The sequence below is a fragment of the Pogona vitticeps genome, chromosome 2 (assembly GCF_051106095.1).
Source record: "Pogona vitticeps strain Pit_001003342236 chromosome 2, PviZW2.1, whole genome shotgun sequence".
NCBI lineage: Eukaryota > Metazoa > Chordata > Lepidosauria > Squamata > Agamidae > Pogona > Pogona vitticeps.
Genome location: NC_135784.1, coordinates 28,675,396 through 28,701,354, shown reverse-complemented (window position 1 = coordinate 28,701,354; position 25,959 = coordinate 28,675,396). Strand labels below are relative to the sequence as shown.

Below are 25,959 nucleotides of genomic sequence, written 5' to 3'. Positions count from 1 at the left end.
ATGGACTCTGCGGATCTGGGTTCGAATCCTCGGTCAGTCATGGAAATTCACTTGGGGAGCAGGAATGCAATTGCTAAAATCAAATATTTATTTATTTATTTATTTATTTATTTATTTATTTATTTATTTATTTATTTATTCTATTTGTACCCCGCCTATCTGGTCAAAACGACCACTCTAGGCGGCTCTCTATTCCTCACTTAGAGTTGATATAAGTCGGTTAGGACTTGATGGCATGTAACAACAACAACAACAACTGCTGTATCGAGGGGATTTTGGTGTGCTCTCAGTTGTAAGCATATCTCTTGTTCCTTTTTGTTAGAATTCATCTAGGGCCGTTGCGATTTTCAGTAAACACTGCTCCTTCCTTCCTTCCTTCCTTCCTTCCAGGTGCAAGAGGAAGCGCTTTTGAGAGGTCTGATAGCCCTTAATCACACCCCACTCCTTGAAACACAGGGTTTCCCCAACCCTACCCCACCTACTCCACTTCTGTGCGTTTCGCTCCATATCACGCCCGCTTCTTACCACCCAACGCCATAATTCCCCACTTTGGGAAGAGTTCTAGGGGGGGGGGAACGCCCCTGTCCCATCGAGGAGCATCGCCGAGGGTGGGGCGGTGAGGGGGGTTGGGTCGGTGGGTGCCTAAAAGGGAGAGGGTTTGCTTTAAAGACCATCCCCCCCCACCGAGAAGGGGGCGGGGCTCTATCGATCTCCCCCCGCCCCCTTCCCCGCCCCAGTCTGGAGACAATGCGCTCCCCAACCCCGCGCTGAGCCAAGCCATGGCGAGATCGGCGCGCCCCCCGCCCACCACCACCACCACCGGCGGGTGTTGTTCCTTTTGGGGGTGAGAGCCTGGCAGGATCCCTTCCCCACCTCCACCCCCCCCCCGCAAGCATCCGCGCCAAGAAGAGAGCGCGCGCGCCTTGAAGGCTGAAGTGCCTCTCCTCTCCCCCCCCTTCTCCACCCCACCCCACCCGCATCACTTTCCCTTTCTTGGGCGGCAAGAAAAAGGGAGCGATTTCTGGTGGATGGACTCGCCTTGGGAGAGGTGAGGACCCCGGGGGTTCGGTGGGGGGGTGGAAGAGGAGCCTGGGGGGGAAACAAGAGCTGTGCAGATTGAGCTCGGACTCCTGGGTTCTCCTGGAGGGGCGTGGGCTCTGGAGTGAGGCGGAGGGGGGGGAGGAACCGGAGCAAAGGAAGGTTGGGGGTGGTTCCCAGGGGAGGGGGGTGGCTCAAGCGTGGGGTGAGAGACTTCTGGGGTGGGTCCCCTCTTTCATCGGAAGGGGAGCGGGGTCGTGGGTAAGCAAAGGACCGAGAGGGTCGCCCCCCCCACTTCGATCCTGGGGCCTAAGGCAGAAGAGGGTGGGAACCAGATCGCCTGGGTCCTCCGAGGGGAGTTTGGTGGTTTTGGGGTGTCTGCATGTACGGACGTAATTGGGGGGGGGAGCAGAGAGTTCTCCCTGATGAGAGTGATTATAACCAGAAGGAATAATAACTTGGGCTGCAGAGGGTGGGGAGATGGGAGTCCCTTTTTCTCCCCCTCTGGAAGGAGTGTAATCTGTCAGAACAAGGGAAGCCAGATCTCCTGGGTTCTTTGGATGGAGGTCCTCTTGGGTGTCTGTGTGTGGCTTTTGAGGGAGGATGGTGGTTGAAGCCCCAAACTACTGATTTGGGATTGAGAGTGTGCAAGAGGAGGCAAGGGAGTGGGGTCCAAATTCAGCCAAGATTCAATTGGGAAGCCACCTCTCTTGTTGAGCGACAGAGAACTGGAGTTTGGGATTCTTTAGAAGGACGATAATACAGTATATGGTTTTAGGGTGGATCAGAGACTTGAGCTGCAGGGAAAAGCTTCATAGGTGTGTCTCTTCAATTAGTCGTGCATTGGAAGAAATCCACAGAAGTGTCCAAGTGTCAATCAGGCTGAGGAGTCTTGGCTTTGACCTCTTGCCCCACAAACCCTCCCACGCTCTTCTCTTCCTGATGTTGGTATCCTAACGTTCAGCCGTCTTCTCCAAAAGGGTTGCTGTCTCGCTTTGTTGCAGCAAAATCAACACTCTTGTGAGACCTTGAAGGCTAGCAGATTTATTAGAGCGGGACGTTGTGTGGACCTCCGCCCACAAAGTTGGTGAAGCTGGCTCCAGACCACACACATTCACTTTGTGCTAAATGTGTTTGTCTTGAAAGTGAGGGAAATGCGCCGTTCTTTTAAGAAAGTTTACGACACTGAAGCTTTGCTGGTGCAGAGCCCACAGTGCTGTCTTGGCTAGAGTTCTTTTTAGGTAGCCGTGAAGTCTAGTGGGGTAGGCTAAAATTGATCGTTGTTGTGGGTTTTTTGGGCTGTTTGGCCGTGTTCTGAAGGTTTTTCTTCTGAATGTTTCGCCAGTCTCTGTGGCCAGCATCTTCAGAGGACTCCTGTCCTCTGAAGATGCTGGCCACAGAGACTGGCGAAACGTTAGGAAGAAAAACCTTCAGAACACGGCCAAACAGCCCGAAAAACCCACAACAACCATTGGATCCCGGCCATGAAAGCCTTCGAGAATACATTAAGCTAAAACTGCTACAGCTGGAAATGGGATGGGAAGTTGAACGTTTATGTGATTTCTGTCTTCTCAGGGATGGGGGAGGAAATGGTAGGGCCTTTAGGTAGTGCTACAAAAACCACAACACCAAAACCTTTTTGTGATTGTCAGTTACTGTCGAGCTGGGGTGGACAAAACAAAGTTCTGGATTTGCTGAGTTGTATTTTTTTTTTTACAACAGATTCATTTTTGTCTAATACAACTGAAACATTGGGGAGAAAAATCAGGAGTGGACTTCTTGAGTGAAGGATCTTTTGAGTTTAGTTTGGGTTATTGTTGTGCTGTAAACTCATCTCTGAACTTAACGGCAACCCTATGAATGACCAATTTCCAAAACGTGTGGTCCTTAACAACCCTGCTCAGCTCTTCGTTTGGGTACTGATAACAAATCTGAACTGGACTGATGGATTCCTTAGTGGCCACCTCCTGGAGTCTCTATTTTATGCTGGGCTCCAGCTGCTGGGTCTGAAGAGTTCCACCAGCGTGAAGTCTCTCAGCTTCTGTGCAAAATGGTGAGGAGTGTACAAAGTAGTTTCTCATGTCCCTCACTGGAGGTGCAAAAAGCTGCTTTTCAGGGAACTGCAACTCACACAATCCCAGTGTTATCTGTGGGAGCTGTACTCCAGAGCAATCCAAAACTTCCTGTCTGGAAGGTTTGGCCTTTCAGATGTTTTGGATTTTGATTCCCTGAAGCCCCTGCCAGCATAGTTAGTGGTAAAGGATGATGGATGTTGTGATCTAAAGCATCTGGAAGCCAAAAAGGTCTCTCTCTCCCCCCCCCCCCACTCCTGACAAAGAATCTGCTTGCTGAATTACAGGGAGAAGCTTGTATGTTTTTGTTAGAATATGAGTTGTGTGTTTTGTTGTCTGTGCTGTTTACTGAAATGTTTGCATTGCAGAAATGTATATTGCTTTTAATTGACATTTGCATCTTGTCAAATTGGATTTTTAGAATACATGATCATGGCGATGCTATTTTGTATTTTGATTGAATTATAAAACCGTTAGGTATTTGAAGCGCTAATGATTGCTATAGCATTTTTATTGTTAGAGGCTACTTTTTCATACTGTTTGGATTGTTGCTTTCATAGGATTGCATTTCCCGTTGCCCTTGGAATCTGAAGTGAGAGGGCAAAGACTAACATGAAAAAATGAACTCAAACCGATTGTTACAGACTATTGCTTTGTTTGCCAGTATGAATTACTGGTTAGAGTGTCAGCCGAAGATTAAGCAGACACAGGTTCCATTTCCTCTTTAGCCATGAAGACTTGTTTTGCAAGCCATCCTTGTATGGTTCACCCTTTGAAACACTCATTCTGTTTCAGTCTAACCCATTTTACAGGGCTGTTGTGGGATTATCACACAGAGTGGCAGAACCTTGAGCTCCTTGAAAAAATAGGTAGGATAAGAGTGTAATAGGTGCTGTGATTCTGTGATGGTGTGTCTTGGAAATTGGTTTCTAGAGTTCAGCCCGTATCAAATTAACCACTGACTATTGGGATCATGTTTTGTGCGTGTATGTGTGAAGCCTGTTGGAATGTTTCCCATATGCTTCCCAAGCTTCTGTGATCTTATGGTTTTTTAACAATGGGGTGGGACATTTCTGCTAGGCCAGCTGGATAGCTGACAAGCTTAGAAGTCAAGATGCAGGATAGGCTTGCTCTGCCTAAAGTGAATTATTTCTGACCCCGTGGCGATCCCTTCCCTTCCCATGGGCCAAATGAAACATACCAAAACATAAATGGTATCCACCCACGGATGGCTGTTACTGAATTTTCTTTGGGGGACAGAAAGGAATTAAAGGTATAAAACATATGACAAGCAGCTTCCTTGCTTTCTTGGCCTCAGGCACCTTTCTAGCCTTAGACTAGCAGGGAAATAAAACAACCAATTAACTGATAAAGAGGAGAAATGGGGAAGAGGAGGCACTGCTGCAGGGGGTTTGAATTAAAGAAGTGGCCAATATATCTTTCCTTGAAAAAGTCTTGTGTTTAGCTTGGAGGCCTTTTCCTCATTATGTCTCTGTGTTGCTGTGCTTGATTGCTCTGGTGTTTTATGACCCTTGTTGAGTCAAGTGCGAGTTGATATGTATATGCAGGGAGGTTGGTTTCGACTTGTTCTGCAGTTGATTAGCAAACTGCTTCTCCATAAACTTATGTGGGTCTTTGGACTCTCTGACAAAGAATCCAGATTGAACACAGAAGTAATTAACTCCAGCCAGCGCTTTGTAGCCATGTGAAGGTTGAACGAGTGATTTGCGTTGGAAGTGTAAACAAGGCGATCTGTTCCAGAGCAAAGTTATGTGGAACCTCTTTCACCTGTTGTTACAAACTCTTGCCCCAGACCTTGGGCACTATCCTGCTCTCTGTCTCTCCATCATGTCTTCTCCAATCAAGAAAGAGGAGGGTACACCCATTGTTTGTTCTGCTGATGATCCACAGCAGAGGAGAGCTTCATGAGGTTCTCTCTCCACAGTTGTTGGGAGCAGGGCTTTTAGTGTGGTGGCCTCCTTATTGTGGAACCCTTCCCCATCTGATACCAGGTATATGCCAGCAGTCCTTATTTTTAGAGATGTGTTGAAGACTTTATCTATTGTTTTGCAAGCTAATATAGTGTGGTTCAGCCTTAACAACAATATTATGGGTCAAGCTAGTGTTGCACCTTATTTCAAGCATTGTTGTATTTGATATGTTTTGTTGTGTTGTGCCATGCTTTAAAATCCTTCAGATACAAGCAGTTTAAATATTGGCAGATAAATTAGTACTGTAATAACATTACTTGTGTCATCTCAAAAGAGACAGTGTGGATGTGGTGTAGTGTTGACCTCACGAGGTTCCAAATAGCTCCATCAACAAAGTGAGCTTTTCACATGTACTTGGGAATAAGTCCCATTCAACAAAATGGAACATGCCCAGTGGAGCAGGACATGTTCCATCTGCCCTCATACACTAAGTCCTATGAGGATAGATGAACCCACCAGGAGTACAGTCTGAGATGATAAAGAGGCAGTGGGAGAGCTGTCTTCAAGCATTATAAGGACTGTCAAAGAGAGATGATGGACGGAATGCATTTGCCTCTGTTTCTTTAGAGGATGGGTCTCGTATCTGTGGATTCAGGTGTCAAGCTCAGGAGGTTCAGCTAAACCTTAAGAAAAGTGTCCTGATGGTATCAAGGGAGCTTAGAAACATTACAGTTGTGCCCCGCTGGACGATTACCCCACTCTACGACAAATCTGCTTTACGTTGACGTTTTTGCGATCGCTTTTGCGATTGCAAAATGATGTTTTAAATGGGGTTTTTTCGCTGTGCAATGATTGGTTCTTTGCTTCGGGAACCGATTTTAGCTTTACAACGATCGTCGGGTTTTAAAATGGCCGCCGGCTGAAGAAAATGGCCCCCCGCTGTTTTCTAGGACGGATTCCTCACTTTACAGGCACCGAAAATGGCCGCCGTGTGGAGGATCTTCGCTGGATGAGTAGGTGTTCAGCCCATTGGAACGCATTGAATGGTTTTCAATGCGTTTCAATGGGTGTTTTAAATTTCGTTTGATGAAACGAAATTTAGCAATTTCGCTGCAACGAATTAACGTCGTCAAGCGAGGCATCACTGTACTCTTTTGGGCTGCAGAACAGATGAAAAGTCACTAGGCTGGCAGGTGATCAGGCTGTGAGTAGGATGGTTTAGAAGAGTTACTTCCAATTTCCGAACATGAGCTGTGTTGCTGGTTGTCAGGCGATGCTGTAGTGGCTGTGTTTCTGCACTGGTAAGGGCTAGGCTAGAGGGCTTCTGGGGACCCCTTCCAATTCTGTGGTAGTTCTAAATAGAGGTGTGTTTGGTGACAATCACAGTTCAGCTTTTCTGAATCACAGAAAATGGCGATGTAGAATAAAAGCAGCTAATAATAAAGAGAGAAAGAATAGACGTTTTTCTCCCTACTTTTCATTTCAGGAGCAGTACATAGTTCTTCACTTCCTCCTGATTTTATCCTTATGAGGTTGTTTAAGCTGAAAGATCACTCACTGAGCTTTAAGAGGGAGCTCTGGCTTGACCCTGGATCTCCTCAGCCCTGTTCTAAGGCTCTTATCATGTCATTGCAGCGGGTTTCTGTTGTATTGTATTCTTGTGAGAACTACAGTCTCCAACATGAGTCACTTATTTTTTAAAATTTGTATCTGTCTGGCTACGTTGATTTCTAGCAGGATTGAACATTAAAGCAATCAGGACTGCTCTGCACTATTGCTTCTAACGTTTGCAAAGAAAAGGGATTCTGGACAGATGCAGCTTGTCATGTGGGTGAGGAGCAAGCACCACATACCAAAATCCTCTCTTTTTATACAGTTCTTAAAGGTACAGGAGGTCTGGTATTTCTTGTAGCTGAATAATTTCAGACCCTCCCCCCGTAATTACGAATGAGTATGCTCATTAAAACTTTCCTAATGTGTGTGTTTGTTTTTTAGACTTCATTGAGGAAATCTACAGATATATGTGTATTCACATCAGGGTGGATAAAAATCAGTGATTTTTTTTTAAAAAAGATCTCTTTAAATCATGATTTAAATTAATTTTTAAATTTAAATTATCAAAAAAAAATCAAATCATGATTTAAACTGGTTTGACTGAAATAAATCCATGTTGATCATTTATATTTATTTTCTGGATTGTCACGGGTAAAAGTTGTATTTATTTACTGGGTTTGTGTCCTGCCTTAATTCTATCCTCACAACAGTTTTGTGTGGTAAATCAGGCCAAGACATCATGACTGGTCCAAGAGCACTGATTTTCACCTGGTGGGTTGTTTTTTTAAAATATTATTATTATTATTTAGTGCTTTCCCTTCTTTCTCTTTTAATGGCTGATATTTCAAAAGCCCGCATGTTCTCTCTCTCTCTCTCTGATATAATGCTAGCACAGGCTGATGGTGATGGTGGATTTCCACAACCCACCGGGAGTTGAGAAAGTGTGACTCATTTATCCTCATTTATCTACTAGTGCTGTAATGTGAGCTTTCTGAGCAGGTTGAAGAGCTCTGACTAAGGGGTAAATTCAGACTGTACTGCAATTATAAGAACTGGAGATTAATATTGTTGCATAGCAGCTTTTTTTCGTTTGCATGATGCTAGCTTATATCAGCTTGAACCAATGATCCATCTGTTTCAGTAATATCTATACCAGTGGTTCTCAATATTTGGCTCTCTAGATGTCTTGGACTTCGGCTGAGAATCTTCGACTGGTGGCCGTACCGGCTCCAAGGTTCTGGGAGTTGGAGAACTATTCAACTGTATGTAGCTGTAGCTGGACAGCCATTTTCTTTGTGGGACTTCTCTATTTGTTCTTCTTCCTCTCTGCCTAGTACACTGCTAGGATATTTAACTTATCCAGAAGCATGAACTGACCACTTGAAAAGGGCTTTCGAAATTAGGCTCAGGAGGACTATGTGAGATAAGGTGAGGACTGTTTGTGGTGCTGGGGCCACAGGTAGCCCACCTCTAATCAACACTGAGTAGTGGTCTCTCTCCAGGGCTTTCAAACAAGATCCTTCTCAGCTCTGTGTTGAGATGCCAAGGGGTTGAATCTGGGATGTTCTGCATGCAGAGCATGTGCTCTAGCCCTGACTTATGGCTCAGTTTTTCCTAAATAGCCTCATTACATGTCAGCCCCATCTCCCACGAAACCTTTAAATCCTCGGTCTTTTCACATGATGTATTGCGGATGTCACCTGAACATGAAGGAGCCCTGTGGCACCATGGGGACTAACAGATTTATTGTGGCACAGCCTCTTGTCGATGAGAGCCTACTTCATCTGCTGCTGCTTAAAGCAATATCCAGAACTAGGAGAGCTCCTACGAGGAGTTGGAGAGCAAAAGTTAGTAAACAGTGGACTTGAAAGGCTGTGAAATGCAAAAGATGTAGTAGTGGGTCTTTTATATGCCTGCACAAAACAATATGGGCAAAACCTCTCCCGAATACCCTGGAGATTGACACGGTGTTTCTTATTTGAGCAATCCAGGGATCACTATGTGTCTTCCAGGTTCTAAAAAGACAAATTAGTCCTCTTTAGAAACCCACATTAGACTGTTACTGTTGTATGTTGGCAGTAAAAGGGTGAAATTTAGTTATTGGTTCAAAATATGCTTATGGGGGCTAACCAGGGATTTGGTGGCTCTGTGGGTTAAACCGCAGAAGCCTCAGTGGTCCAAGGTCAGAAGACCTGCAGTCGTAAGATCGAATCCATGCGACAGAGTGAGTGCCTGTCGCTTGTCCCAGCTCCCGCCAACCTAGCAGTTCGAAAGCATGCAAATGCGAGTAGATAAATAGGGACCACCTCGGTGGGAAGGTAACAGCGTTCCGTGTCTAAGTCGCACTGGCCATGTGACCACGGAAGATTGTCTTCGGACAAACGCTGGCTCTATGGGTTGGAAACGGAGATGAGCATCGCTGCCTAGAGTCGGGCACGACTGGACAAAATTGTCAAGGGGAATCTTTACCTTTTTACCTTATGGGTGCTATGTCCTGTGCAAGGACTGTAAGCAAAACTCTGTACATAAACGCCACCTCCTTAGCTGTCAACAGACACATAGAAATAACCTGCAAAGTTGTTCTCCAAAACTATGGAAACAATGAAAGACAAGACAGACTTGACGAGGAAGGTCTCTGCGGTCTGTGTAAAAGTCGTATTGGAGGGAACAAGATGTAAGACCCTTTGAAGGCCTGAATTTGGATCCGGGTATGAGATGATCTTGTTTCTAGCACACATCAGAGTTACTAATGGGAAGCATTTGTGACCAGGCAAGGCTATAAGAAGTTCTTAAGATCGTCTGCTCTCAGGCTGGTTCTTCTGGGCCAGTGAAGAACTGAGAACCAAGGGCCAGGGTTTACTTTAGGCAGGAGAAAAAGCAGAGCTGGGAAAGTGAGGAATTTGTCAAAGGCAGCTTTTGAATGTCGAAATATCAGAAGAGTGGAAAGGCTGAGAATCAGAGCGGGGTGATGCTTACAGGGTGAGGCTGTGATCCATAGAGGAAGACCTGGATTCAAATCTCTACTCAGCCACAAAGGTCTCTTAGTTGATACTAAAGCATGAGGCTGTTGTTAGGCTGAAATGCATGGAGGGAAAACCATATATCCTGCCCCACAGCATTTCTTTAACTCTGGAGTGGAGGACTGGGGATGGATGAGTTCCAGAACTTCACACAGAACTGTAGTTCTGACACTGGTTTGTAGCATCTCCACTCCCCGTGTTGTTGCACATCCCCCATTAAATGAATAATTCTAACAAATGCATCAGATGGGAAATGGTTGTGTTGTGGCGAAAAAGCAGCCCCTCGATGTAAATCTACGAGAAGAGATGGCTTTCTGTGTGTCTGCGCTTGTATATATCCCATTGTTTCTTCTGCCTTCTCTTTTCCTCCCTCCAATATAAATTTAAACAGAAACATGTGTTACATTTTTTCCGCCTTAGCACATCCTGGCTGCTCCCCCTTGGCTGAAATTCCTTCCTTTGCAGGGTCCCAGTTTCCTTCTGCTCAACAACCCCAGCCGCAAAACAACCTCCATTAGTGACCCTCAGTGACCTGGGTTGGGGGCTTCTGTGACCCAGCCTTTGAGAGAAACAAAGCCGCCGCTGTGTGTATGTGTTTTCTTGGTGATAAAGGGGTTCTCCTTGCTATTTTTTTCCTTTTTTTTTTTCCTTTTTTTCTTTGCCAGAACTACCCCAGTTGGAAAGGAAGTGCTTTTTGTTGCCGTACAGTATTTTGTCTGGAAATCGTTTGTCTCCTGGTTACGATAAGGGCCTTCTTACGTGAGGAGGCCATTTCAGAGGGTGCTTTCTGTTCTGTCTTCTATCTCATCCTCTAAGATTAAGTGGAAATGGCCTCTTGACCATCACCATCTGTGCACTAAAGGCCGCAGCTGAGATGAACTGGGGAGGGATTAAGAATGACAGCAAACCTTACAGTGCCGTGTAACTGAGGTTATGTTATGCTATTGTGCTGTCAAGTGAGAAATGACTTACAGGTACCCTGATGGGGCTTTTGAGAAAAGTGAGATACAGTATTTAATTAATGACTTTACCAATTTCACACCCCCCAGTGAGTTCATGGCCGAGTGGGGATTCAAACCCAGTCCTCCTGAATCCTAATTGGAGGTGGAGATGAACTACCCAAATGGCGTTTTCATTATGGTTTGTGGTTCGTCAAGGTTGGCGAACCACGAATTTCCTTTTGGTTAACCAATGTATGACGAATCGATTTGTTGGTTCATTGGGGTCTTCTTCCTTTTTTGCAAACAGTGGTGACAGCTTACCTGTTGGATGTCTGTGTGTGCCTTGGGTCCACCAATCAGCTGATCAGTGGGCCATAGGCGCACAGGCTGCCAGAAGGGAAACCAGGCTGTTATTAGCAAAGACAGTGGCAGCAGCTTCCCTTACAGCAGCCTAGCTCACCCTGTGTGTCAGTGACCCGCCAGTTGCACACAGGGTGAGCTAGGCAGTGATGGTAAGTGGCAGCAGGGGTGGCAGATGACGAGGACAAGGTAGGGATGCAACAGGGGCAGTGGGAAGGGTGTGAGGCAATAGAAATGGGAGAAGGGCAGTGGAGGGGCAACAAACCAGGAAATTTGTTGCATCACCCCAAAATTAATTGCTGCAGAAAAATTTGGGTTGTCTGGTTTGGATGACCCTGAACCAACCTGAAGCACTGAATTGGTGATTTTTCATGAATTTCTTTTTTCATTTTTTAGCCCTGCCCCCATCTCTAATCATCATTCATTACTCTGTCCACTGCAGCACGCTGGGTATCTGAACTGAATATGGCTGAAATCCAGTAAAAAGTTGCGACTAGAACAGGTCCATTGAATCACTGGGACTTACGGAGGAGTTGACTCTTCAAATGCCCATTCATTCAGTGGGTTTGCTCTACTGCTGGATTTCAGTCACTTTAATGTAGATGAGAACAACTTGCTCTAACCCCAAGCAGAACTGCATGAACTCACTGTGCTGAACTGTGAAAGGATGGAATTATTATTATTAATTATAATTTTAGAACTGCAGAACTAGAAGGGACCCTATGGATTATCAAACACAACCCTTGTCAAGGAGGCACAGTGGGGAATCAAACTCCCAACCTCAGGCTCCACAGCCAGATGCCTAAACCACTGCAGATGGCCCAAGCACAGTCTCTTTCTAGACCAGCAGAATGTACCCTTATGATGTTCTATTGCAATCTTCATTGTCTCTTGCCATTGGCTTTACTGGCTAGGGTGGTTGGGAGTAGCAGTCCAGCAGAATCTGGGAGCTTCCAGGTGGTCAACCCCCTCTTGCCCCTCCAGTCTGGAAGAAGGCTTCTTGTTTTTCATCAGAGCTCACTCTACAGCAAAAGGGACCATGGATGTAATGCCCGCTAGCGAGTCTCCTGCGTGGCTGTCTGAATGCTGCCATTAAAAAAACAAAACAAAACCAGAATGCCTTAAAGCAGGGTTGGGGATTCCAGAAGTCATGGTCTCCATTTGACTGGTCCTCATTGCCCACCCATTTTCCTGGAAAATAAATGGGGGTGGGTGGGGAGAATCATGTCTTAAAATCTCCCAGTGGGTCTAATTTTTCTTTAAACGAAAAGTTGTGACTTGTGGTCTTGTTGGAGGGAGTTCGTGCAGCCCACAGTGGGTCCGGGATTTATGCAAACTGACTCCCGGACCTTCCAAAGTTGCACACTCCTGCCCAAGAGAGATCCTTTGTGAGGACTTTGTGTCAGATTCAGCCACTCACTGAACTGCTAGTGGGAGGAGTAGGTTTAAAGCAGTGCTTCCCAGCCTTGGGTACCCAGATGTTCTTGGACTACAATTCCCAGAAATCCTGGCCAACACAGCTAGTGGTGGAGGGTCCTGGGGGTTTTAGTCCAAGAACATCTGGGGATCCAAGGCTGGGAACCAGTGGTTTAAAGCAAGTGTCAGATTGGCCTGTGAGGCCTGTCCATGTTGAACCTTTGTTGGATGCTGAAGGGTCTTTACTTGGGGAGGGCAGGGAAATCCAGAAACGACCGCAAGTCTAGCATGTTTACTATTCCAGTGGTGTGTCTGGGTTTAGACTTCCTAACTCATGCAGGGAAGAATTTTTTTGATCCACACTTTGATGAAAACTTAAACTCATCAGTTCTAAATCCCTGCCAAGCCATGAACCGTCCCGTAGGACCTTTGGGGCTAGTTAGTCTCCCAGGTTGACCGACCTATCACACAGAATTTGGGTGAGGATAAACTGTGAAGGAGGAGAACCCTGTGCAACATCTTGGGCTCGCAGGAGTGAGGGATATATTTGTAACAAACAAATAAACAAAGTGGGATAGAATTCAGCCTCAATGTTAATGATTTGGGAAATATTGCACGGCAATTAGCAAGAAGTGCAGAAACGTGTGTTGTGGGGAAATGCACATGAATATGCATCATGTTACATCAAGTGTATACAAAAATACGTTATTATGGAGGATATTGCTGAGAAAAACCTGAGACGTTTGTACAGTGGTGTGTATGTTTTGAGAAATTTAAGAAGGAAACAAACCAGTTTTGGAAACTGATGTGGAAATAGGACAGAACAAACATAATATTTGAAAAATGAGAGACTGAAATTGAGGTTGACAGATCCGCCTGTCCCTAAGCTTTATTATCCATATGCTGTTAATTTAGCGTATGCAGAGAGAGGCAAATTTTTCTTGAAGCCATATTCATCAAATTTATGAAGGAAGAAAAATCTTAGTTTACACACAGTAAACTGAGCGTTAATTGTTTTATTTAAACCTTTCACTCTGCATACTTGTTCATACGAACAAAACATTTGTTTTTAGATAACACATCCCTGCCCCCTTTGAATAGGTATGGAGGACCTCCTCCTCCTCCTCCTTTTTTTTGGCTTGAGGACCAAATTCCAATTTAGATCTTGGGACAGTAGTCCAGCAGTAGGTGGGACTAAGGATGGTGAATGTGGCTGAAGCAGAGTGGCTGGAGTCAGGGGGGGGGTCTTACCAATTAAGACAGCTTCCCACAAACTGTCTAGATCAGTGGTGTCGAACTGTGGCCCTCCAGATGTTCTTGGACTTCAACTCCCAGAAGCCTTCACCACCACCTCTGCTGGCCAGAATTTCTGGGAGTTGAAGGCCAAGAACATCTGGAGGGCCACAGTTCGACACCACTGGTCTAGATCATAGCACAGTTCTGTGCCTAGCTACTTGTGAGTAAACTCCAGCGCAACAGCTTTCAGGAGGCTGGACTCAATGGCCTTATTAGGCCCCTTCCAAATCAATTATTCTGTGAGTCTATGATCTCATTTCTTGCATGAAAGGAGGTACTTTTTCCAGGATGCCACCTCTCACGTAACCATATTCAACAGTGTGTGTCGTGTAATGAGAAGAAATAAAACGTGCTCTGTTTTTAATTGTGCATTTTTAGTTACTCAGGATGTTTTCGGTTGATTATTGTCTTGCATCACAGCCATAATTAAAAAAAAAGGATTCTGAAACTGTTAATGTTTCCCTACATCAGATGCTTAATTGCACTAACTTTCCCCTCATTTTGTTAGCTGTTCCTCCCAAGGATGCCATGTCCCTGAGGAACAATCTGCATATTTTGCCTGCTAGCAAAGCATTCTGATTTCTTCGCTGCGGAACAAAAGAGAGCTTGTCTAAGAACTGGAACAGAAAGGTGTTTTCTCAGCTTGGCATGTCAATCTTAGCAGAGTTAGTAGTGACAAAGGTCTTCTTGACCTGACCTTACAAAGGCAAATATGAGAGTTGTGACTGGTTCTTGGCCTGTCTGTCTGGGACTTGTGGTCCAGCACGATTGGGGGAGACAATAGGCTGTGGAAGGCAGCCTGTTGTCTCTTCACACTTTCCCAACAACAGGTGGTGGAAGGCTTTTTAGCAATAGGTGTGATTGCAGCCATAGAGTGTGTGACTGCCTGTAGCTCTGCTCCAAGGGGGATGTTGATGGTTGTTGGGTCAACTACCAATAATCCCATAGGCTTCAGACTGGAAGGGTAAAAAGTAACCAAATTTATTGTTGTTGTTGTTTAGTCATTAAGTTGTGTCCGACTCTTCATGTCCCCATGGACCAGAGCACGTCGGACCCTCCTGTCTTCTACAGCCTCCCAGAGTTTGGTCAAAGTCATGTTGGTAGCTTCGATGACACTGTCCAACCATCTCGTCCTCTGTCGTCCCCTTCTCCTCTTGCCTTCACACTTTCCCAACATCAGGGTCTTTTCCAGGGAGTCTTCTCTTCTCATGAGATGGCCAAAGTATTGGAGCCTCAGCTTCAGGATCTGTCCTTCCAGTGAGCACTCAAGAGTTGATTTCCTTCAGAATGGATAGGTTTGTTGTCTTTGCAGTCCAGGGGACTCTCAAAACTCTCCTCCAGCACCACAATTCAAAAGCATCAATTCTTCAGCAGTCAGCCTTCTTTATGGTCCAGCTCTCACTTCCATACATTGCTACTGGAAAAACCATAGCTTTGACTATGCGGACCTTTTACGGCAAGGTGATGTCCCTGCTTCTTAAGATGCTGTCTAGGTTTCTCCCAAGGTTTCATTGATTTCCTCCCAAGAAACAGGTGACTTTTAATTTTGTGACTGCTGTCTCCAGTTTTATTGGCGCACACTTAACCATGGATTCTGGATTAGTGGCTCTTCTGTCCTCTGTGGGTTTCCCGGGGGTAGCGTTGCCAGCACTAACCCCTTCCCCAGGTATTGTCCTTCCAAGAGGGGACTCACTGGGAGCCCTGAAAATCCCAGCCGTGCAAAATGGGAAGGGGGGATGAGTCCCAGCTCTGGACATGCTTTCTGTATGCCAGTAATGGTGCATACATCGTGCACCGCTGATTGAGAATGAATTTCCTAGAAGATCTGAAATGCAATGGGCCATAACTCCTCCTTTTTTAATACTTGAGGGGAAACTATGCTGACATTCTGACCTAACTATATCCTATTGACAAATGCTTCAATGTGAAAAGCACTTCCTTAGTTCATATGATGCTTGGAAGGGATTTTTCATTATCTTCCTGACAGTTTTAGGATTAAACTCTGTTGGAGAACAGATCCATCAGTTGAGCAGCTGAGACCATGAGGCAATTAGCTTGATCACTGATTAGCGTACTGAAACCAAGGAGGAATTCTACCACTTGTATTGGTGAACTTGCTCATTCTGGAGGTTGTTGAGAAAAATCTATTGAATACTCAGGAAGAAAACTAGTTCAGAGATTTGGGGAAGTACATCACCAGAAGAATTTTGTTTATTTGTTTATTTTGATCTAGGATTCACAAGAAGCCGCCTCAGACCATTGATCTTTAAAGCCCCATCCTAGACTCTATTCCAATGTTGTCAACACTGATTCTGCAAGGTTTTTGGCCATTTTTTTCTCAAAGACCAGCCAGTAAGATACCACATGTTACATATCGATTTTCTAACTGCAAAGCAGATACTCTGCAATTGACCTGCAGATCTTTTTTACTGGATTGGTTGGATAGAGCACTGGTTCTTAACCTTGGGTTACTCAGGAGTTTTGAACTGCAACTCCCAGAAGCCTTCACCACCAGCTGTCCTGACTGGGGTTTCTGGGAGTTGCAGTTCAAAAGCATCCGAGTAACAAAGGTTAAGAACCACTGGGATAGAGCACGCACAAAATTGGCCTGTGCATGGATTAGGGGAATTTTGTGGCAAAAGTACACCTTCTCGTACTGAGCTGATGATCATATTAGGTGGAACTCTTTTGACTGGGACATGGCTAGCTGGTGAGAGGTCAGATTCTGAATGGGAAATTTGGGCCTATTGTTGTTTCTCCTGCCTTACCTTTTGCACAGTGGAGGTTAGTGAGTGACTCCAATGTTGTGGAAATGATGAATCTGCTTTGGATTTGAGTCTGAAGTTTAGTTCTGGACCTGTTTTGGGGACAGAATTCATCACTAGGGATGGAATTGTTTTTTGGACTGCAAATCCCATCATTCTCTATTCTCTGACTTCTGCCTGACAGAGAGGCACCTTGCAGGCACCTAAATATTGCTCACATGAGAGAAAGGCCTGACCGCCTTGAGGCCTGGATAGGCCTAACTCGGCCTATGTTTCTTGTTCAGGAAAAAAGTTCCCAGCTCTGATTGGGGAGGCACATTTAGATGTCTGTAAGTTAGATAGAACTCCCAGAATCATGGGCTTTGTATTAAAAAACAAAAAAAATGCCATCTCTATTTAGCGCTTTAGATAGCTTTTATAAATGTCAGACTAAAATTTGTAGCAGATTCATTACCTGATGACAACGAGGTCACCAGACTGCAGCGATACACTATAGTCTTTCATACTTGCTATAGTACAGTTATAAACTCCTTAAGGGAGCATTTCCTGTGTTTTCAGAACTTCTCTTTTTCAACTGATAAAAGGAGGTGGGGAAAGTCTTGAATAAAAGGCTGAAGAAGCTACTTGGATGAGTAGAGAAATGTTTCAACCTAGTATGAAATAAGTCCCGTTGCCGTGACTCCGCTTCCAGATAACCTCATCTGGATGACTGAGAATCTTCACAGATATCCTGAATCAATGTTTGGATGCAATTAGGGACTGGAGTTGGTGGTGGCGGTGAAATAAGATGGCTCTATCCGGACAAGTCAACAAGAAGGGCAGTCAGGGAGTGTGGGATTATAATTTACTCTGAATGAGATTTTATTACTCTGAGGGGCCAGGTTGGGCCCCTGGGGCTGTGGAAGACAGGAGGGTCTGGCATGCTCTGACCCATGGGGACCCGAAGAGTCGGACACAATGACTAAACAACAACAACAACAATAAATGTGGTGACTTTTTACCCTTCCATTCTGTAGGACCAGCAGTGTTCCTTGAAAGCCAGGAAGAGAACTAATTCAGATATTAGTTTTAGCTGTTGCATCCAGTCGTCTTTGGTTAGCTTCAGCTGGAATATTATCTAGGATGCTTCATACCTCAGTTACCTCCCAACTAGACGATTGCACTACACTTTGCATGAGGTTGTCTTCAAAACGTGTTCAGAAGCCAGCTAGTGCAAAAATGTTGTGGACAGACTGGTGTGTCCTTTAGAAATTACTGCAGGATCCTTCAGTTTGCCTTTGCACTTAATTCAGTGTCCTGGTTTTGAAATAGGACTTGGACATCTGAAAGGGTGCCTCCCTCCGCATGTACCTGACCAGACTTAGAGGCCCTGGTGTATGTTCTACCATGCCGACGAACCAGCTTGGAGGGTATAAGAGACCAAACTCCGTAGCAGTATTTAGATTGTGTAGCTGCCCCCTCAAGGGACGTTAGGCTGGCTTCATTTCCATTGAACTGTCAATAGTAGTGGTGCCCAACCTTGGGTCCATAGATGTTCTCAGAAGCCTTCACCACTACTTGTGGTAGCCAGGATTTCTTCGAATTGTAGTCCAAGAACATCTGGGAACCCAAGGTTGGGAGCCACTGGTCTATAGGTAGCTAGAACACTGTTGTTCCAAATATTTTTTGTTGTTATTATTTAAATGATTGGCTTTTAGAGAATGTTAGACCTGGCTTCAAATAATGTTTTTAGTCAGTTTTAAACGCTTTCCATCTGTTTTTAAATGTCATGATATTGGCAGTTTGCTGGACAGAAAAGCACTAAAGAAATACAATAAATAAACAAATGAGGCACGTTGTGTTTGTTGGCATGTAACTCCCAGGTGAGACTGCTTACAAGATTACAAACTGTCATTCCTCCACATATTATGAAGTTTAAACAAAGGATAGGCTAGAGGCCGAGTGCGTGGTGGGAGGAGGATGAGCAGGAAGGGGGTGGTGAATATAACAAGGTGCCCGCCTGGCCTCAAACCTCCCCCCCCCCGGCACCTTCATACCCTTGGCAGAAATGTGTGCAGTACTGGCTTGATCCTTGCTGAAGTGGTTATAAGCAGTCTATAACCAGGCTTATTGCTGAAGTTAACATGATATTGATTTTTAAAGAAGCAGGTGGGAATATCCAATGAAACTGATCCTGTCTCTACAGTAAGAAAGAATCACCTTGGTTTTCTTGACGTAAGATTTCCATAAAGAAAAGAAGCTGGTAGCAATTCTTTTGGACTGTTTGTATGGGGGGGGGGGGCAGGGTGCATCTTCGATGAATAAAGGCCTTGAGGCCCTGTAGCTAATTAGTTTATTGTAGCTTACCTCAGCAGGTGCACCTAGGAAGCCTCATCCTGGAATGATCCAATTAAGGTATTGCTATATGAGAACTCATTCTCTAGTGGGGGTGGCTGATTGGTTGTGCCAGTCCTTTATCTCCATTCCTTTAGAGCAGTGATGCCCAGCCTTGGGTCCCCAGATGTTTTTGGACTACAGCTGCCAGAAGCCTTCACTACTAGGTGTGCTGGCCAGGATTTGTGGGAGTTGTAGTCCAAGACCATCTGGAGAGCCAAGGTTGGGAACCACGGCTTAATGGAAGTTGACCTGGAAATGTTTCTTCTTTTCAATCACTAACATTCTCCAAGCCAACATTCCCAGCTCTAAATGGAAGAAGACCAGCTAAGAATGTCTGCAAATGGATAGCCTTTTTTAAAAAAGTCACTATCTCTAGGGATTGTGGGTTCATATGCAAAAGAAGATGACCAGACAGCCTCTGAGAAGAAAATGTGATTATGCATAGGCAGGGAGCAGGGACACAGTGTGCCACTGTTATGCTTGACCTGGCTGTGCTTTTGAGAGGAAGTAAGGATCTCTCTTAGGCCACCCCAGGGATGCACAATTCACGGCTCTGGAAACCACATGTGGCCCTTATTTGCATCACAGATGGCTTTCAAAACTGCTGAGACCCCCCACCCCCACTTTCCCTGCAGCTCATTCATGTTTGTTATGGTTTTGAGTTCATTTGCATCTTCTTTCTTCTCTGAGTAACTTGTGTGCATGTATGGATTAATAAAACAGTTTGAAAAAGCAATCTTGATTGATGGAGTATACGTGTGCCTGTTGATTCTTTTTTGTATAGCATTTTGACTGCTGCTCACCTGAAATTCTTGTCCATGAAATCAACCATCACCGGGGAAGAGTGATGGCTTAAGGGTGTGGAGCAAAGGCTCTATCTGCAGTGGGGTTGCAGGTTCAAGTCCTGGAATCTCTGCCCAGAATTTGGAAATATGAAAACTGAACACAATAGGGTTCCTCAATTTTTGGCTCCACTCTGGAAAAGAAGATAGGACTTTCAGAAAACCAGATTTTGGGTGGGTGAGAAGTTTAGGAGAAGAGGTTAAGAGTATCTCCAACACAAGCTGGCATTATTTTGCCACAGAAACTGCCGCAACCTTAATCAGCATTCTCTGCCGAAGTCCATCAAACTCTGTGCTGAGGACAGCTGAATTTCTACCATCTGTCTAAATGATTCGAGCTGGAACAGATTTGAATAGTTTGCATACATTATTCTGCTCCGGCTGACCATAGAGAATGGGAAACAGTTCTACAAAGCTGCTGAAACTGTGCCCTTTGCCCTGCAGATATTTCTGCTCACTCCTTTGTCTTATCTCTGAGATATTAGCTGGTAGTAGCTGTGTGCTATAATTCGAAACTTATTTTCACAACCCTTGCGTATTTAAAAATGTGTATTGTATGATCTAAGCTGTGCAGAGGATCTGCAGATGTTGGATATTCAGGGTCTGGCATTAACTCTTGGACTTTTGCAGTGTGATTGCGTAGAACATGCATCCCAGAAGAGTTGACCTCTGATCACTGATCCCTTGATTGGCTTCCTTGTGGAAGCAATTTGTCTGTTTAGTTTGATGCTAAGAGGAAATCTATTATTGCCCTTTGGTGCCGTAGGTTGGCTTTGGGAAGACTCTAACATCTCAGGAAGTTGGGAGCTGGTGGGACTGTTAGATCAGGGCCTACCTGGCTGGGTCCAGATATTGATTTAATAACAATAACAATCTTAGAGCTGCAGAGCTGGAAAGGACCCTATGAACTATCGAGTCCAGTCCTTGTCAAGGAGGCTCAATGGGGAATCAAACTCCCAACCTCTGCCTCCACAGCCAGATACCTAAACCACTAGGCTATCCAGACCTATCCCTCTTCCACACAGAGTGAAGAATTAGGGAGCAAGTGCTGCTTGCCCAGATTTTGAGTTCAACCATCATGCACCAGGATGGGACATTTTAGTCTCCTGTGATCATAATATGTTGCAGGATTCAGTGCTAGACCTATAAGGTAGGCATTCAGTAGCTTTGTGATCTGCACGTTTATCAGCGGTGTCCCCAGCCACTTGCCATGTACGGATGGATTTCCCCCCCTATATATAAAACAAGCCACGGCAAAAATTTCCCAAACAAGTATACTGCTTGTCACTATTGGGGTACTTTTATGTCCCATCCAATGTAATGTATGGGGGGAACACCTGGCAGATATCCTTTAATCACCATATTACTGCAATGAGCAGGGGGTTGGAATCGGTGGCCTTATAGGCCCCTTCCAACTCCATGATTCTACCACTTTCTAAAAAAAAATGCTGCTGCTTAGAAGCAGAAATTACAGACTATTGTTAGCCCCAGTGTGTGTAGGAACTTTGATAGGTTCTCAGTCGGTTCAGGAAGTACAGTACAAGAGATGTACAGTGGTGCCTCGTATAACGATCACTCCATTTAGCGATGAAAGTTTAATGCGTTTCTATTGGGTTTTCCCACCCGCATTGCGATGTTTCCGGATAGCAATGATTAATCCGGAATGGATTAATGTCGCTATGCAGGGCACCACTGGTACGTTTAACCCTAGCTCTGCGCATAGTGTTAGCCCTTTTGTTAACCCTCAATACACTGGAAATCCAATAGGGTCAAAAAATGTCCTATAAGCTCCCTCAATATACAGTAAGTTTGTGCAGGAATATTATTTGCAGCAGCCCTACCTGGTGCCTTCTTGGAGTACATCTGCCATCATCCCAGTTCAGAATGATAGCAGTTGTAGTCCAACAAAGCATTAGGCGGATGGAGGGGCAGTTGATACAGACAGTCTTGGGGGGTCAGGGTGAGGCAGATGAGGACATCTTTCTTCATTTGAGAGATTCCTAGGTGATAGGGAGAAACCTACTATCTCCTTTCTGCAAGTTCATACTTGATTCCACCGTGATGGGCAATGACAGGGAAAACACAGCTGGTAAAGCCAAAGTGCCATTGCCAGTCCAAATATAGAGATCAATCTGTAGCATTTGATAAAAGGTGTTTCCTATGTTTCTGCTTACTGGTGGGGTGAGTCGTCCTTGCCCTTCATATTTAGATCCCACTCTTTCTCTAGGGGAACGTAAAACAGTGCAATTCTATGCCCTTCTATCTTCAAAACAAGCCTATGAGGTAGATTAATCTGGGCAGGTACAATAGAGTGGTGAGGTTCCTACTGAACAAGGATTCAAACCCAGGACATCAGTGCTTCCAAAACTAGCAGCTCTCAATTCGTAGTGGGTCTAAGCACAAAACATACATTTTTAGGGATGAAAAAATGGTTGATAGTGGTTTTTAGTTATTAAACTGGAACAGGTTCGGTTACTGAAACCACTGAAAGGGTGTTGATTTGTGAATCAGATTTGCTCAAGAAAAAGGCTCATTTGCTAGCTAAATATTATATATACCCTTATATCTCGCTCCAGACCATGGCCACCATCTCTTCATTCGGCAAGTACACTCACGCCATTGTCCGCTGCATTCCCTCCTCATTTGGCACAGCAGATCCGACGGCTGACGGTTCCGACATCGAGAATGAGCCGGTGGACCTGGCCAAGGCTCATCGGCAGTATGGCGTCTACACAGGGATCCTGCGACAGAAGCTAGGGCTCCAAGTCATTGAACTGGCTGCAGATGAGAGTCTCCCCTCTTCCCCGCTGGTGGGGGACCTGGCAGTGATACAGGGAGACACGGCATTGCTCACTCGGCCTTGGGCACGCTCGCGACGGGATGAGGTAACCTACAGATCTGGCTAAAGCCTGTTTGGGGCTGAAATGCCCAAAGCAGCTTTGTAAGTAAGGCTGCCAAAATGAATCTGATTTCTTCCGAATATGTTCCTGGGGAATTACTTCTTTCCCACTCTGCAAAGCTGTCTCTACTTTTAAAAGATGAATGAAATTTGACCCTCGAGGAGTGCACTTTGTCCATCCCTGGGCCAAAATCTGAAACATTGCACAAGGTCTCAAAATCAGCCATTTCTGATCCTGACTGTGGCTCTCTTTTAAGGCCTCTAAAACCTGCCTAGACTGGTAATGTAAGGTATACTTCTGCCGAACTTTGGTGCTCTATTTCTGTCCATGTTTGCTTGCTTGCTTTGTTTTCTTCTTAAAGGGTGCCTCGCTAGATGATGATAATCAGTTCCATTGAAATCGCTGTTTAGCGAAATCATTGTCTAGCAAAAAGCATTTCCCCATTGGAATGCATTGAAACCTGTTTAATGCGTTCCAATGGGGAAGAATCGTAGTTGTCTAGCGAAGATCATCCATAGGAAAGCCACTTTGCGGACCACCTATCAGCTTTTTAAATAGCTGTCTTGCGAAGCTTAGGTCCCGATAACACCTGTTTTGCGAGCGCGGAGGGAGCTGTCAAAATTGCCGTCTAGCGAAAATCAGTTTGCAAATCAGGGACCAAACATTGTCCAGCGAAATTCCCCCATAGCAATCACTGTTTTGCGAATCGCTATAGCGATCGCAAAAAGTCAATGTCTAGCGAAGAAACTGTCATGCAGGGTAACTGTCTAGCGAGGCACCACTGTATAAGACTGCAGATTAATCAGGGGCTTCTGAGTTTGACGGAGTGGAAGCCAATTACTTGTGTTACTGGGTCTGAAATCTCTCACAGCGTACCCCCCTAAGACAACAGACTGAATGACCTAAAACTGTCATGGTGAACTGATTTTCTAGCAAGTAGACCCCTGCAGACCCCTGCTGTATTAAACAGCCTCAAATGGTACCATGGAGGCTCTGGTCCTCACTGAGAAGATTTCTGCTTTCAAAGAAAGATGGGCTGCAGGGCCTCGCCATTGGCGCAAAACCTTGTCATCAGTAGCAAATCCCATCTGTTCCTGGGGAGAAGCCACTGGGATTAATCCAACCCTTGTCCCTCGGCAGCGCTGAGGCCACCGCCTGACTTGTTGCCTTGGCAATTGGAATTATGCCTTGCTCAGTCCCTCACGGCCTGTCTCCCTGCTCCGAGGTCACATACGGTGTATGGATACAGAAGTGTCTGTCCCTATATGTCCCTCTTCAGCCCTAGTGAATAATTGGCACCCCTTACAAAGGGAAGGCCCACTATTTCCGTGCTGTATTCTTTTGATTTTATTTTTTTTAATAGGGATTTTTTCCCTTCCAAAGCTATCCGGTGCTCGATGCTAGTTCAGTGTGGCAGAAAGTAACTTTCATTGATCTAGTCTTCTGATTTATTCCTTCCATTCTTGAGTGGAGTGTTCTTAATTTTAGGGCTGCTTCTTCTTGATACCTCTCCTGTGACAGAAGTTCTGTGCCTAGCGTGGTGCTGAATTTTTTGTTTTGTTTCAAGGTTTCTAGTTGCTTAAGGGCCTCTGAGAATACACAGGATGTCTTTTCTCTCAGCAGAAGAGAGTTATCTTCTCCAAAGGATGGGAGGCGGGGAACGCATTTCGACACAATACACAAAATATCCTGTAGGTATCAAAGACGGTGGCGCAGGTGCAGACTGTGCTTAGAAGAGTGTGCGACCGGAAGCAGGAAGATAACAACAGATAACAACAGAGCCAGCCCTGCTGCCATCTATCACCATCCCATACCAATGCCATCAGTCGCTGTTCTCTTCAAAAGCAATTGCCAGTAACAGTGGCGCTGACACCATAATCCATATTTTATTTGATTTCAAATATTTCCACCTCACCTTTCTCCTTAAAAAGGACCCCCCCTCTGTTCTGAATTCTGCTGTTGTATTTGACCTAGAAGATGAAATTCTACCTGACAGAGGCAGTGGCCTTGCCATTAGACAAAATGTGGGGGAAGCCTCAGGGGCTGGTGTGTAAAGAGTTGAAGGTCAGAACTATGGGACCTTACATTAGAGATGAGGATGAACCGCCAAAATAGCGGTTCGTCCAGGTTTGGGGTCCATCAAAGTTGACAAATCATGAATCTCCTCCCCATGAACGGATGAACTATGAATCAGTTAAAAAAAGAAAGCTGACCCCCCACATCCTGCCCTCCTTCCCACTACCCTGTCACCTCCCTACCTCAGCTGCTGCAGTCCATGCTGCCGCCACCATCTGCAGCGGCTTGTGGCACAGCAGCCTCCACAGCCACCATCCACCGCCTCTCGTTGCAATGGCCTTTGCCGCTATGGCCTGCCTTAAGGGAATCCGGGCTGCCCTTTGCAAAGATGGCGGCTGCAGCTTCCCTGCCCTAAAAGAAGCTGCAGCCACCATCTTTCCAAAGGGCAGCCAGTGTCCCTTACAGCAGGCTGTGGAAGCCACCGCAGCGGGTGGCGATGGATGGCGGCGGTGCTGGATGACGGCAGCGACTAAGGGAGGGAGGGGAAGGGGGAGGGGGACAGGCTGTGGGGCTGCCTGGCTGCCTATGGGCCTGTTGATCAGCTGATTGATGGGCCCATAGGCAGAGTGGGAAAGCCATAGGTAGATAGGAAAGGCTAGCCTTCCCTCTTTTCCTATGGGGGACAAATAAAAATGGAGCAATAATCGTCCCTTTGTATTCACCGGAGTCTCTGGAAGTCACAAATAGGAAGGGACAAATATTTAATAAATCAGTGATTTTTAACGAATTATGATGATTCATTTTTAATTGGTCCCCATGTCTACCCTACACAGTCTGCCTCACATCCCATAATTTCCTTGCTATCCCCTCACCAATGTCTGATTCAGCTGTCACTTGGGTCAGCATGTGAAATGGAAGGAGGGTGCTATTTCCCCCCTCTTATTTTGATTTACCAATTGATTGGCCCAACTGTGACTGATGTCTGCATGGGGGTCTAGCCCTGTTATGAGGCAGAGTGAGGTAACTTTGAAGGTTAGAAGATGCCAGTGGACAGAAATGGAGAGCCTGGTGGCTATTCCTTCTTCACTTCCATTGTTTCTTCTGCTATCGTGATTCCCCGAAAACAAGACAGGGTCTCATATTAATTTTTTGCTCCAAAAACACATTAGGGCTTATTTTCAGATGATGCTTTATTTTTTTCATGTACAAAAGTCTACATTTATTCAAATACAGTCATGTCATCTTCTTCTGGTTGCTGCACAAGGGTGCAGGGTGGACTTTCACTCAACTGGGGCTTATTTTTTGGGATAGGGCTTATATTACGACCATCCTGACAAATCATACTAGGGCTTATTTTCAGGTTAGGTCTTATTTTTGGGGAAACAGGGTTGTGATTAGGTTCGTTGTTTGTCATGTGTAACCCCGGTGTTGG

General features: G+C 45.3%; 1 protein-coding gene across 3 annotated transcripts in view; it reads left to right on the top strand.

Annotated features, from left to right (window-relative positions):
* The first annotated feature begins 779 nt into the window (after positions 1-779).
* The window catches only part of DDAH2 (DDAH family member 2, ADMA-independent), a 36,522-nt gene continuing 11,342 nt past the window's right edge, over positions 780-25,959 (top strand). Inside the window, exons 1-2 of one of the 3 annotated variants that reach the window (XM_072989089.2) lie at positions 780-1,048; positions 22,188-22,496. In XM_072989089.2, coding sequence (XP_072845190.2) covers positions 22,191-22,496 — 306 coding nt within the window. In that variant the 5' untranslated portion in view covers positions 780-1,048; positions 22,188-22,190. Of the gene's footprint in view, positions 1,049-1,230; positions 1,300-2,760; positions 3,092-22,187; positions 22,497-25,959 lie in introns of those variants that run through there. The other 2 variants (XM_072989090.2, XM_078388681.1) reach the window with 2 other exon arrangements.